Source organism: Tachypleus tridentatus, chromosome 12 (assembly GCF_004210375.1).
Source record: "Tachypleus tridentatus isolate NWPU-2018 chromosome 12, ASM421037v1, whole genome shotgun sequence".
NCBI classification, from domain to species: domain Eukaryota; kingdom Metazoa; phylum Arthropoda; class Merostomata; order Xiphosura; family Limulidae; genus Tachypleus; species Tachypleus tridentatus.
The window spans coordinates 113,872,281-113,888,609 of NC_134836.1; the positions used below are offsets into that span (position 1 = coordinate 113,872,281).

Consider the following 16,329-nt stretch of genomic DNA (forward strand, 5'->3'; position numbering starts at 1 on the left):
GTGATACTGTCTACACAGTGGCTCGTATTTATTATGTAATGTGATACTGTCTACACAGTGGCTCGTATTTATTATGTGATATGATACTGTCTACACAGTGGCTCGTATTTATTATGTAATGTGATACTGTCTACACAGTGGCTCGTATTTATTATGTAATGTGATACTGTCTACACAGTGGCTCGTATTTATTATGTAATGTGATAATGTCTACACAGTGGCTCGTATTTATTATGTAATGTGATACTGTCTACACAGTATATATTATGTAATGTGATACTGTCTACACAGTATTTATTATGTGATGTAATACTGTCTACACAGTATTTATTATGTAATGTGATACTGTCTACACAGTATTTATTATGTAATACTGTCTACACAGTATTTATTATGTAATACTGTCTACACAGTATTTATTATGTAATACTGTCTTCTTTTTAAGATATTATCACATTTATATTTTTTCCAACATTCAAAGTCTGTTGTAGCCCCAAAGTGCGACAATGGTATCTTTGCGGACTAAGAACGCTAGCACACAGGTTTCGATACCCGTGGTATGCACAATAGGCATGGATAGCCCGATGTGTAGCTTTGTGTTTAGATACAAAACAAAAAAAACGTGTTATAAATATTACAATACATATAACTGAGAAATAAAAAAACCATGAAATCCCGACTTCACTAATATTTGAATTGAACTTCATGATTCCACGTGACAGTCGAGCATTATAACCATTACAGTTCCGATTCTCTATAATTATACCTCAACAAATAACACTGTGTAACACACATTTTGTTCCTGGATAGTATGTGTTATTTCTTAATTGCTTATGTTGTAAAAGTACAGAAAATGACCATTATTCCCTTCAAACTTTTCTTTTGTGACCTGGATAATAACATTTAGAAATTAACCTATTTTCTATGTAGAAACGGGCAAATTTGCACATTTTCATTTACATAAGGTCTGAATGAAACAACATATGAATCAAGGTATACATGTATTTATACTAAAGTTATACAAAAATGTTTAGAAGTGAGTAGTTTTTCGAGATTTGCGACTGTAATATAAATCACTTTCACGTATCAGCCCCCAAATATAGTCTCGGTATTCGGCTTTGTTAGATCAAGATCTCTGATCAAGTCATTGAGGTCACTTTGGTTGGGATAGCATGGGTTTATATCACCAGCTGCACCTCTGAAATTGTAATCTTCATCTTCAACGTCTACCTCCTCTTCTGATTTGCTGCCCTCTTCTGAGGATGGCTGCTTTCTCTCTGGTGGAGTGGATACAGGGAGCTCAGGGCACTGTGGCACGGGGGCGATGGATGACTGTAGGTCCGGATACATGATAGCAGATGCATTCCCTCTGTACCATCCTGCAAAAGAACAAAATAAAATTATTATGAAGAATAAATTTATTTCATCCACAACTAATGTTTAAGAGGTTCATGCAGAATATTTTGTATGTGATATTTTTTCTGCTATTGGAAATTAAAATAAATTAAAATATATTTAAAATTTAAAAGGTCTAAATTTTGTATAATATAAAATCTTACTAATCGAGCAAGTAAAAATTGTCCGTCTTACCTTCTAGAGTTTTTTGCAGTGCTACCAGATAAAATGAGGTGCCCAGGGTATATCTTTATCCCTGACAGACATGCCAAAATGTGCCTTGTAGGCTTCACACATTTTAGCAGATGCTGTCATAGAGTACTTTTTTGCTCTTGTCTTGATAAATTGGCCACATACATAGCAGAATGCATCTGGAGAATGCTTGCAGCTTCTTGATGCCATCGCTAATAAAATCAGATAGGTGTATGTGTTCACTTAGGCAGCTAGAACTAAACTTAAGTGGTGAGTGGTGAGCCTCTGTATATATATATATTACTCTGGACAGTTCTAGAAAATCCTAAAAGATTCTTGAAAATTCTCGTAAGTTCTACAACATTCTAGAAAGTTCTTGAAAATTCGAGAAAATTCTCTATCAGCTAGTCAGCACTGAATCTGCCTGGAATGTTCTGTAAAATAGCTTAATTTGAAACTTTTATTACCGAGGTCACAAAAGCAAAGTTTGAAGAGAAAAATAGGTCTTTTTCATTTACTTTAGGCATAAACAATTGGGAAATAACACTTTCTGCCCAGGAACAAGATAAAATAAAAGTTTAGTTACATAGTGTAGCTCATGTGCGTGTGTTTTCTTATAGCAAAGCCACATCGGGCTATCTGCTGAGTCCACCGCGAGGAATCGAACACCTGATTTTAGCGTTGTGACTCCGTAGACTAACCGTTGTACTACTGGGGTAAATAATTCATGTCCGTAATAAAAAGTACCACGGTAGTGTTTCTTTTTAAAATTGTGATATCCTTCTCTAAACATGATAAATCAATAACAGAACAGTTATAAAAAACTTTCTATCCAAATTAATATGAACTCAAGACTTTCGCTTGATAGAAACGATTGAGCCAATATGAACGTTACCAACAGAGGCGAGCGTTACCGATAAAGGAAGCGTTCTAAACAGCGAGTAGCGTTGTTACATTGATATACAATGTATTAACACAGTTTGTTTTTTTCATAAATGTCTGGTTTTTCTTTACCAAGCAAACTCAATGTATTTATGATGGAAAACACAAACTGAATGGACAAATACATCATTAACTTTTCTTCTTTTTAATTTTTTCATTCAGACGAAACAGTAATGTTTCTACATTAAAAAACAAACAACTAATAGTTAGGCTTGAGTTTAGTTACTGATTATCTGTATCTTATTACCAATTACAGCTCTTACAAAAACTCCACAATTATCGAAACACCGCACGTGTTCTAAAGAATATTCTTCTATATTGTAAAAGTTGTAACGTGTAAACAAAAACCAGTAAATTTGTATTATTATTTTTTTGCTTGTAACAAGTTACAGAGTTACAATAAGTAGTTTAATAACTAACCTTCCTGTTTTTATATTAAGTGCTTTAATAACTAACCCTGCTGTTTTATATTAACTACTTTAATAACTAACCTTCCTGTTTTTTACTAAGTACTTTAATAACCAACCTTCCAGTTTTATATTAAGTATTTTACTAACTAACCTTGCTGTTTTATATTAAGTATTCTAATATCTAATATTGCTGTATTATATTAAGTACTTTAATAACCAACCTATCTGTTTTATATTAAGTACTTTAATAACCAACCTTGCTTTTTTATATTAAGTACTTTAATAACTAACCTTTCTGTTTTATATTAAGTACTTTAATAACCAGCCTTCCAGTTTTATATTAAGTATTCTAATAACTAATATTGCTGTATTATATTAAGTACTTTAATAACTAACCTTGCTGTTTTATATTAAGTACTTTAATAACTAATCTTGCTGTTTTTAAGTACTTTAATAACTAATCTTGCTGTTTTTTAAGTATTTTAATAACTAATCTTGCTGTTTTATTAAGTACTTTAATAACTAATCTTGCTGTTTTTTAAGTACTTTAATAACTAATCTTGCTGTTTTTTAAGTACTTTAATAACTAATCTTGCTGTTTTTTATTTAAATCTTGTACTTTAATAACTCATCTTGCTGTTTTATACTAAGTACTTTAATAACCAACCTTGCTGTTTTGTATATTTTAATAACTAACCTTTCTGTTTTATATTAAGAACTTTAATAACTATCCTTGCTGTTTTATATTAAGTACATTAATAACTCATCTTGCTGTTTTTTATTAAGTACTTTAATAACTAACCTTGCTGTTTTTTAAGTACTTTAATAACTAATCTTGCTGTTTTTTAAGTACTTTAATAACCCATCTTGCTGTTTTATACTAAGTACTTTAATAACCAACCTTGCTGTTTTGTATTAAGTACTTTAATAACCAACCTTGCTTTTTTATATTAAGTACTTTAATAACTTGCCTTACTGCTGTTAGTCACATTTTAAACTCTACAAGACGGAATGCTAATTGGAACCCACATACATTTTCTGTACCCTATAGTTCGCTGGAATTATTTCTCGATGAAATATTGATTAAAAAATCTGATTATTTTCATTTGAACTCAAAAATAGACATAAAGTAGATACCCTTGAGGTAATATTTCAGGACTTCTAAGTGTAACGTATTATAAAGTCCTTTGGTCAGAGGCCGACAATAAGCTCATCTAAAAATTTATTATCTTATACATCACGCAGTGCTAAAGGACCCTCGCTGCTCTTCCCTCCAGCTCAGTCGCAGGGAAACATCTGCGTGTTGAACTGGACCGTAAGATGGCACTGCAAAATCAATGTTATAAAATTAAAGTCAAAATTTAAATTTTAAACAAATCGTATATGTTACTTGATACGATTAAAAACAGACCATCATAAAGGTACGCTTTATTAAAAACAGAACCTGTTGCATAAATACGCTTCACACTTTAGGGCTTCAGGTGCATTATAAGAGTTACAGTCAGATTCTATTATTAATTAGTTGATAAATTAAAGATAAGGGAGAGCTGTACTTCAGCGTGAAATTCCGAAATAAATACTTTTTTTTTTTTACAGCATCATGGGCACTCGTGAAAATAAGTCTTTGATTTTATATAACTGTACCATGATGGAAGTTATGTACATGCTATTTATTATTACGTACACTATACTGGTGCCACACTAATTTCATTGTATATTGCTGTGTCATTGTTAAAGTTATATGCACGTGGTATTGTTTATTACATTTATTATTCTGACGTCCTTGCGACAGTAGCAGAATAGTTCGGAAGAGAAAATAGATTTGTCAATGTTAAAAAAAAAACGTTTTCATTGAAAGCGACAATTTGACCGATGCGCACGTGGTTAGATCTCAGTGTACTGGTAGACTTTTAGTTTGGTGTTACCACACACATTCCTGGCTCGTGCGATTCTGAAATCAGATCAAGCTAAGAATTCGACATCAAAGTTACCTCACTTGCGCGTGCATATAGCCGCCTCCACCAACAAACTATATTTATCGGTGTTTTCTACTTAATAAAATACGAAATACGTCAAGCGTTAGGGTATTTTCCACTTTGTAGCTAGGTTACGAACTTTTAACCTGATTTGATTCAAGTCCACGGAGATACGAAGCCTGATGATTCGCCAAGCGTTGTTTCACTCGAAATGAAGTTTCAATTTTCTTTTTTTCTCTCCAAAATAGGATCACATGCAGAATGGTTAGTCTTCACCACTAAGGTAATTGTAGAAAAATCGTCTTTATAATAAGATGGTTCAATCCATAAATTTAATTAGTTAAAGAAGTTGTACAACATTCTATATAAGAAAATAAATATTCATAAACGTTATTATTTAACCCATCAAACTGTTGAAGCCTCTATAATAAGACAACAATATTCATAATTTTTATATCTTAGAACAATTTTTATAATAGCCTTTATAATAAATATCTCACATACCATAACCTTAAATAAATAGGTCCATAGTTATCTTCTTTATTTTATAATAAGATACAACAGTTCAGAAGTTTAATTGATTAAACAAGCTATTATTATATCGTCCATAATAGGGCAGTATAATTGAAGGTTTAATCGATTATTCACAACATAATTACACTATATCGAATCCTAGCACGTGATTATCTATTTCATAGGAGGGTGGGTGTGTCAGTTACTCTGACCAATCTTGTTTCTTCAGCCTATTCTTTAGGCTCTCTCAATATGAATACACGTTTTTTTCTCCTTACATTTACCCAGGTTATTATTTCAACTCATTTTTCTAAGTTCATTAATTATTCTAGTTCTAGTATTTTTGTATTTCTCAGTTAAGAGATGTTAAAAAATTACAAATAACATGATTTTCAGTTTTAAAAACAATGTAATTCTGGATCGTTTCAAAGTTTATTAGAGTTCTCCACTTTAGGACTTTGTAGTACTAGATAATTCGACACAATGTTAGAGTTCTTCACTTGAGGTTTTTTTGGTACAAAATAATTTGACACACTGTTAGAGTTCTGTACTTTAGGACCTAGTAGTACTCAATAATTCGACACACTGTTAGAGTTCTTTACTTGAGGACTTTGTGGTACTGGATAATTCGACACACTGTTAGAGTTCTTTACTTGAGGACTTTGTAGTACTGGATAATTTGACACATTGTTAGAGTTCTTCACTTTAGGACTTTGTAGTACTATAAAATTTGACACATTGTTAGAGTTATTCACTTTAGGACTTTGTGGTACTAAATAATTTGACACATTGTTAGAGTTCTTCACTTGAGGTTTTTTTGGTACAAAATAATTTGACACACTGTTAGAGTTCTGTACTTTAGGACCTAGTAGTACTCAATAATTCGACACACTGTTAGAGTTCTTTACTTGAGGACTTTGTGGTACTGGATAATTCGACACACTGTTAGAGTTCTTTACTTGAGGACTTTGTAGTACTAGATAATTTGACACATTGTTAGAGTTCTTCACTTTAGGACTTTGTAGTACTATAAAATTTGACACATTGTTAGAGTTATTCACTTTAGGACTTTGTGGTACTAAATAATTTGACACATTGTTAGAGTTCTTCACTTTAGGACTTTGTAGTACTGGATAATTCGACACACCGTTAGAGTTCTTTACTTGAGGACTTTGTAGTACCAGATAATTTGACACACCGTTAAGAGTTCTTTACGTTAGGACTTTGTGGTACTAAATAATTTGACACATTGTTAGAGTTCTTCACTTTAGGACTTTGTAGTACTGGATAATTCGACACACCGTTAGAGTTCTTTACTTGAGGACTTTGTAGTACTGGATAATTCGACACACCGTTAGAGTTCTTTACTTGAGGACTTTGTAGTACCAGATAATTTGACACATTGTTAGAGTTCTTCACTTTAGGACTTTGTAGTACTAAATAATTTGACACATTGTTAGAGTTCTTCACTTTAGGAATTTGTTGTACTGGATAATTTGACACATTGTTAGAGTTCTTCACTTTAGGAATTTGTAGTACTGGATAATTCGACACACCGTTAGAGTTCTTTACTTGAGGACTTTGTAGTACCAGATAATTTGACACATTGTTAGAGTTCTTTATTTTAGGACTTTGTGGTACTAAATAATTTGACACATTGTTAGAGTTCTTCACTTTAGGACTTTGTAGTACTAAATCATTTGACACATTGTTAGAGTTCTTCACTTTAGGAATTTGTTGTACTGGATAATTTGACACATTGTTAGAGTTCTTCACTTTAGGATTTTGTGGTACTAAATAATTTGACACATTGTTAGAGTTCTTCACTTTAGGACTTTGTAGTACTGGATAATTCGACACACCGTTAGAGTTCTTTACTTGAGGACTTTGTAGTACCAGATAATTTGACACACCGTTAAGAGTTCTTTACTTTAGGACTTTGTGGTACTAAATAATTTGACACATTGTTAGAGTTCTTCACTTTAGGACTTTGTGGTACTAAATAATTTGACACATTGTTAGAGTTCTTCACTTTAGGACTTTGTAGTACTGGATAATTCGACACACCGTTAGAGTTCTTTACTTGAGGACTTTGTAGTACCAGATAATTTGACACATTGTTAGAGTTCTTCACTTTAGGACTTTGTAGTACTAAATAATTTGACACATTGTTAGAGTTCTTCACTTTAGGAATTTGTTGTACTGGATAATTTGACACATTGTTAGAGTTCTTCACTTTAGGAATTTGTAGTACCGGATAATTCGACACACCGTTAGAGTTCTTTACTTGAGGACTTTGTAGTACCAGATAATTTGACACATTGTTCGAGTTCTTCACTTTAGGATTTTGTAGTACTAAATAATTTGACACGTTGTTAGAGTTATTTACTTTAGGAATTTGTAGTGCTGGATAATTTGACACATTGTTAGAGTTCTTCACTTTAGGACTTTGTAGTACTAGATAATTTGACATATTGTTAGAGTTCTTCACTTTAGGACTTTGTAGTACTAGATAATTTGACACACTGTTAGAGTTCTTCACTTTACTGCTTCGTAGTACCCAATTACTTTGACATTTTCTTAGAATTCATTACGTTAGACTTTTAATAACTGACAAGTGAAATACTAGATAGAGTTTTTACTGAAATGATTAGTGGATTTTTAAGTTTAAACGCTGATAATGTAAAATCGCGTTTTCGTAAACCAAATTAGTTTGTTAAAAACATTCCTCACGCTTCAAGTTCCGTCCAAATCGAAACAAGCACAAACAAATCAGTAACAAGCTGGTTCAGTAAAGCTGTAAAACATGATAACAAATCAGTAACAAGCTGGTTCAGTAAAGCTGTAAAACACGATAACAAATCAGTAACAAGCTGGTTCAGTAAAGCTGTAAAACACGATAACAAATCAGTAACAAGCTGGTTCAGTAAAGCTGTAAAACACGATAACAAATCAGTAACAAGCTGGTTCAGTAAAGCTGTAAAACACGATAACAAATCAGTAACAAGCTGGTTCAGTAAAGCTGTAAAACACGATAACAAATCAGTAACAAGCTGGTTCAGTAAAGCTGTAAAACACGATAACAAATCAGTAACAAGCTGGTTCAGTAAAGCTGTAAAACACGATAACAAATCAGTAACAAGCTGGTTCAGTAAAGCTGTAAAACACGATAACAAATCAGTAACAAGCTGGTTCAGTAAAGCTGTAAAACACGATAATAAATCAGTAACAAGCTGGTTCAGTAAAGCTGTAAAACACGATAACAAATCTGTTTAAACAGCAAATGTCGTTGCATTGCCACCTTACGTAAAATCCACGTGCAAACTGCAATTATTATGTTGTTGGGTAAAAGTTCCAATACGTGTTTATACATGAACTATGCATAAGAGTGCGTCATGCTGTAATATAAATTGATACGATACTCTCGATTAATGTGTAAAATTCAGTTTCTGCCCACAGCAGTACATAGAATACCGTATGTGTAACGAATGAGTCAAACAATTTGTATGAAGATATCTTACTTCTGTTTACTCCTGATGACATTCGATTTTTTTTCTGTTGTGAAAACAATGCTCCATTACTAGCTTAGTGTGTGAATTTTGGACTAACTTAAATATCCCAAGCTATCATGGCCTCATGAGGTGTTATTAGGATTATGGCCAAAAACGTTACAAACATCAAGGATATGGAACTCGTGAATCTAAACATTATAAGTTGTCGTTTCTCGACTGCTAGTTATACTTGTGTATTTAATTAGATATATATATTAAATGTAGGCTCTTGAAAAAAGTCATGAATATGGCATAATGTTCGAGTCACAAGGAAACATATTATAATGAAAACATTGAATTATCAGTTATTTCGTTAGTACTAACAGTACTTTAACCAAATCCCAATTTCTGCTGTAATATCCAACACACAGTGTGTTAATGAGAGTTATAATACGATGGTTGGTTGGGCAAAGTCACCCTATTTACCAATATTGATGTGATGGTTAGTTGTCCAAATTCACCATGTTTTCCATTATCCTTACGAGAGTTAGAGTGTATACGACATATCAATGGTTTGTCCATAATGGGAAAAGCAACTTCGCGTCTTTAGATGAAGATTAACACTAAATGAGAGAGGAAGTTTTGAACTATAGAATGACCAATAAGCATACATGTATGTATATTGGCTTTTGCAATGCATTGGGCAGTCATTGTATCACACAATTGTACTGCTGTGGTCTTTCCTTGCTGGTATTATCACTAATCCTAGCTGTCTTTAATACTCATTTTTGCTGTTGAACTTACGCTTTTTTACCAGCTGTAAATTAAGTGTCTCCTTTGAAGATTTTGATTTCGAGACAAAACGTTTGGAAAGAATCAAACCGAGGCACTTGACAAAGACTTGGAGCACATATCAGAAGTAGATGGTGTTCTAGTCGGGCCAGAATTATAATCCATTTCTCTTTTGGTAACCAGCAATATTCTAGACTTCAAGTATGAACTGGAAACTCTTTTACGACTGCATTCTGCAATGGTCAACGTATTCGACTTTAGTACCGTTGCGTCGCTTCCAGTTGCGTTGCTTCCACAAGTGATTAGAAGCGTGGAACTATGTAAAGATGGAGACGATCTTCCTTGTAAGGGGACAAGAGGGACAATATCTTTCTTTTGTCTCGAGTTTCTTCTACAGTTATAGAACACAAGCTGCTTCAAATCCATCTGGTTTGTTGTTGTTTTTTTTTTAAAAAGAAAAACATATTAACTTCTTCAATTATACATCTGTACATCTATTATTGGTTTTAAATTATTACACTTCCATTAATGGAATAATATTTCAAGCAAATTTTGTGCAATAATAAACTAAGTACGCAAACATGATGAAAACCTGAAATGTAGCGACAATTCTGCTTAAGACAACACCACGAGCACAGGTTAGAAAGAGCATTTTCTTACGTTAATAATAGTGATTAATTTTTGAACAAATATAAGTGATTATGGTAATGCTTTGCAACTAAGGAGCGTTCACATAATAACAGTTGTTATTCTAATAACCGGTTTTTATAAATAACATTCCAACCACTACTGTGTTTGCTGTTTCCCAGCCGATATGATGAGATTTGGTACAAGCAAAAAGCGTCGTCGGCAATGATTATGGCAGACATAGCATTGTTGAAGTATTATTACATACTATTATTCTTTTTTTTTTTGGAAAGATTCAAACGATCCAATACAAAATGTATTGTTTAAATATATTTGTATCAACAAATATAATTCAACACTTTATTCGTCTTGTTGTTATATGTACATGATATTATTGCTTGTTTTTGAATTTCGCGCAAAGCTACACGAGGGCTATCTGTTATAGCCGTCCCAAATTTAGCAGTGTAAGACTAGAGGGAAGGCAGCTAGTCATCACCACCCACCGCCAACTCTTAGGCTACTCTTTGTTCAACGAATAGTGGGATTGACCGTCACTATATAACGCCCCCACGACTGAAAGGGTGAGCATATTTGGTGCGACCGGGATTCGAACCCGCGACCCTCGGATTACGAGTCGAACGCCTTAACCCACTTGGCCACATCGGGCCTATAAGGTATTCACCAATAGATTGTATCAGAAATGTTTATTACATTTCAAATAGCGCATTTTTGAACTCACTCAACTTCACCTAACCCCAAATATTTTATCTACTTAAATCGCATTCCACTTGTAAAATACAGATACTTTAAATGATTTAATCGCCTTCCATTTGTGTAACATAGATACCTCATATACATAAAAGACCCTCTACTTGTATAACACATTTGCTACCTTTAATCTGTCCGTTTGTATATCAGAGACAACATTTGTTTTTTATCGTAGTTCCCTAATCTTATTTGTACATCAGAGACAACATTTGTTTTTATCGTCGTTTCCTAATCTTATTTGTACATCAGAGACAACTTTTGTTTTTTGTCGTAGTTCCCTAATCTTATTTGTACATCAGAGACAACTTTTGTTTTTTGTCGTAGTTCCCTAATCTTATTTGTACATCAGAGACAACTTTTGTTTTTTGTCGTAGTTCCCTAATCTTATTAGTACATCAGAGACAACTTTTGTTTTTTATCGTAGTTCCCTAATCTTATTTCTATATCAGAGACAACTTTTGTTTTTATTGTAGTTCCCTGATCTTATTAGTACATCAGAGACAACTTTTGTTTTTTATCGTAGTTCCCTAATCTTATTTGTACATCAGAGACAACTTTTGTTTTTATCGTAGTTCCCTAATCTTATTAGTATATCAGAGACAACTTTTGTTTTTTATCGTAGTTCCCTAATCTTATTAGTACATCAGATACAACTTTTGTTTTTTATCGTAGTTCCCTAATCTTATTAGTACATCAGAGACAACTTTTGTTTTTTATCGTAGTTCCCTAATCTTATTAATACATCAGAGACAACTTTTGTCTTTTATCGTAGTTCCCTAATCTTATTTGTACATCAGAGACAACTTTTGTTTTTGTCGTAGTTCCCTAATCTTATTAGTATATCAGAGACAACTTTTGTTTTTTATCGTAGTTCCCTAATCTTATTAGTACATCAGAGACAACTTTTGTTTTTTTATCGTAGTTCCCTAATCTTATTAGTACATCAGATACAACTTTTGTTTTTATCGTAGTTCCCTAATCTTATTAGTACATCAGAGACAACTTTTGTTTTTATCGTAGTTCCCTAATCTTATTAGTACATCAGAGACAACTTTTGTTTTTTATCGTAGTTCCCTAATCTTATTTGTACATCAGAGACAACTTTTGTTTTTATCGTAGTTCCCTAATCTTATTAGTATATCAGAGACAACTTTTGTTTTTTATCGTAGTTCCCTAATCTTATTAGTACATCAGAGACAACTTTTGTTTTTTATCGTAGTTCCCTAATCTTATTAGTACATCAGATACAACTTTTGTTTTTTATCGTAGTTCCCTAATCTTATTAGTACATCAGAGACAACTTTTGTTTTTTATCGTAGTTCCCTAATCTTATTAATACATCAGAGACAACTTTTGTTTTTTATCGTAGTTCCCTAATCTTATTAATACATCAGAGACAACTTTTGTTTTTTATCGTAGTTCCCTAATCTTATTTGTACATCAGAGACAACTTTTGTTTTTGTCGTAGTTCCCTAATCTTATTTGTACATCAGAGACAACTTTTGTTTTTTGTCGTAGTTCCCTAATCTTATTAGTACATCAGAGAAAACTTTTGTTTTTTATCGTAGTTCCCTAATCTTATTAGTACATCAGAGACAACTTTTATTTTTTATCGTAGTCCCCTAATCTTATTTCTATATCAGAGACAACTTTTGTTTTTTATTGTAGTTCCCTGATCTTATTAGTACATCAGAGACAACTTTTGTTTTTTATCGTAGTTCCCTAATCTTATTAGTACATCAGAGACAACTTTTGTTTTTTAACGTAGTTCCCTAATCTTATTAGTACATCAGAGACAACTTTTGTTTTTTATCGTAGTTCCCTAATCTTATTAATACATCAGAGACAACTTTTGTTTTTGTCGTAGTTCCCTAATCTTATTTGTACATCAGAGACAACTTTTGTTTTTTATCGTAGTTCCCTAATCTTATTAGTACATCAGAGACAATTTTTTTTTTATCGTAGTTCCCTAATCTTATTTGTACATCAGAGACAACTTTTGTTGTTTATCGTAGTTCCCTAATCTTATTTGTACATCAGAGACAACTTTTGTTGTTTATCGTAGTTCCCTAATTTTATTTGTACATCAGAGACAACTTTTGTTTTTTATCGTAGTTCTGCTAAATTAGGGACGGCTAGCGCAGATAGCCCTCGAGTAACTTTGCGCTAAATTCAAAACAAACAAACAATCGTCCTTTCTTATCTGTTTCAATCAACTTTTTTTTTCGACTACATACTTCTATCTTCGTATGTTTCGTCAGTATACTCTTAGCCACAACAAATTGGTTTTTGTTCGTGCCAGTCAGCAAGAATTTGACCTTCTCCCACCATTTGTGTCACCACATTCTAACCTGTTCTCTTGTCTACAAAATACGCTTTTATCCACTTTGCCGTGTTTTGTCTCGATATCAGACCTTAGAGATTTTATTGCCTTGAAAAGGTTATTTTATAAAAGTAACAGATAGTTTACAATAAAACCAGGACTTCAGAGCGATTCACTCTAAGTGCTACTTTCTAGCAGAGCGGGTTAGTTTATGTCATTATTGTCACAGATGACGTTTCATTAAGTAAAACTACCCAAAAGGCTTTGACGTATGCCTATCATATCTGAAGTCTCAAACGAACATTTTTGAAATATTTTGTTTGTTTATGTTTGAATTTTGCGCAAAGCTACACGAGGGCTATCTACACTAGCCGTCCCTAGTTTACCAGTGTATGTTTCATTATATCTGTTTCCACCAAGGGGAATTGAACCCCTGGTTTTAGCGTTGTAAATCTGGAGACGTTCCGCTGTCCCAGCGAGGGACTTAGCAGTGTAAGACTAGAGGAAAGGCAGCTAGTCATCACCACCCACCGCCAACTATTGGGCTACTCTTTTACCAACGAATAGTGGGATTGACCGTAACATTATAACGTCCTCACAGCTGAAAGGGCGTGCATGTTTGGTGGGACAGGGATTCGAACTCGTGGCCCTCAGATTACCAGTCGACCGCCCTAACCATCTGGCCGGGCCGGACCTTTTTTTTCTTAAATAAACTTTCTCAAAGAAACAACAGTTCCCATATTATATCGGTGGATATTTTATGAAAGTGTAACAGTAAATAACTGAAAATGGCCGCAGTTAATAAAGATTATTTGTTTTTAAGCACCGAGCTATACAATAAACTACCTGTCCTGTACTCAACGCATGGATCGAATCCCAAACTTTAGCGTTATAAGCCCTCAAGTTTACGGCTGAGTCACAGAGAATATTTTGTATAGAGCGTTTCAAATTGTGCAAACAGAAATAATATTGTGTAAATTGTGTAAATAGTAATAATGTAAATAACAGTAGACCAGGAACATCTTCATTAGCAATGACTGCAGTAATAAATATTAGTTCTGTCATACGTTGATCGTCACTGAACAAAGTAGATATTCATAACTCTGGGGCCCGGAATGGCCAGGTGGGTTAAGGCGTTCGACTCGTAATCTGAGGGTCGCGGGTTCGAATCCCTGTCGCACCAAACATGCTCGCCCTTTTAGCCGTTGGGGCGTTATATAGTTACGGTCAATCCCATTATTCGTTGATAAAAGAGTAGCCCAAGAGTTGGCGGTGGGTGGTGATGACTAGCTGCCTTCCCTCTAGTCTTATACTGCTAAAGTAGGGACGGCTAGCGCAGATAGCCCTCATGTAGCTTTGCGCAAAATTCAAAAAACAAACAAAAATAATTCATAACTCTGTATATTTTTACTATATTTAACGTTATTATGGAGTTACACTTTTAACTCACAACAACAAACATATTACGCATAACTTTAAACTTGAAAATTCGACCTGCTGCCGATTAGAAAGAATTGAAGTAGCCAGTAAATACACTTACAAATAGATAATCAGCTTTGGATGGTGACAGAGCAGTAATTCTTTGAAACTATGTAAGACCGAGGTGTAAACCTTTAATATTTACACTGTGATGATAGCTATTTGCTAAATTGTTAGCCAGACATTAATAAATAACTCGGAGAACATGTACGTCTTTACATCAAGTTAAATGTTTCAAAAACAACATACAGATTTCTCAGAAAGTTGCGTATTCCTTACTTAAGTATTAATAACAGTAGTTTAGGATTTAGTGAGTTATTGTACGTGAAATGTTTTCACCTATATTATGTTTATATTCTTTACTTTAACTCAGAAATATGTATAATTGTGGAGTAAGTTATCTATCACTTACAGATAATGTAACCCTAAATAGGTTTTTATTTACACACAGAGATATGTATAATTGTGGGTCAAGGTATCTGTCACTTACAGATAATGTAACCCTATATAATTTTTTATTTTAACATAAAGGTATGTGTAATTGTGGGTTAAGTTATCTTTCACTTATAGATAATGTAACCCTTTTTTTTAATTTTAACACTGACATATGTATAACTTTGAGCCAAGTTAGCTGTCACTTATAGATTATGTAACCCTAAACATTTTATTTTTATTTTAACACATAGATATGTATAATTGTGGGTCAAGTTATCTGTCACTTATAGATAATTTAACCCTAAATATTTATTTTTGTTTTAGCCACGAGATATGTATAATTATGGGCCAAGTTATCTGTCACTTATGAATAATGTAACCCTAATTTTTTATTTTTATTTTAACACAAAGATATGTATAATTGTTGGTCAAGTTATCTGTCATTTATAGATAATGTAACACTAATTTTGTTAACACAGAGATATGTACAATTTTGAGCCAAGTTATTTGTCACTTATAGATAATGTAACCCTAAATAATTATTTTAACACAAAGATATGTATAATTGTTGGTCAAGTTATCTGTCATTTATAGATAATGTAACACTAATTTTGTTAACACAGAGATATGTACAATTTTGAGCCAAGTTATTTGTCACTTATAGATAATGTAACCCTAAATAATTATTTTAACACAAAGATATGTATAATTGTTGGCCAAGTTATCTGTCATTTATAGATAATGTAATCCTAAATATTTTTTTTTATTTTAACACAAAGATATGTATAACTTTAAGTCAAGTTGTATTAATACACTATTGAAAAATTGTATGTTATTTATCACTTAGGTTTTGTTGGTTTCCTTGTCAATAACATCTATATATATACATAAATTTTCACCACGTTACGTCACATTTAAGGCATATATGTATAATACAGTTTTGTCACTGATTTCGATAATTTAAAATATAGTTTTTATGTAATGAA

At 32.7% G+C, this 16,329-nt stretch overlaps 1 protein-coding gene across 1 annotated transcript in view; it reads right to left on the reverse strand.

Annotated features, from left to right (window-relative positions):
- Positions 1-9,436: 9,436 nt before the first annotated feature.
- Positions 9,437-16,329, reverse strand: part of LOC143234384 (RYamide receptor-like) — a 29,775-nt gene continuing 22,882 nt past the window's right edge. Inside the window, exon 5 of the mRNA XM_076471705.1 lies at positions 9,437-10,137. Coding sequence (XP_076327820.1) covers positions 9,796-10,137 — 342 coding nt within the window. The 3' untranslated portion in view covers positions 9,437-9,795. The remainder of the gene's footprint in view (positions 10,138-16,329) is intronic.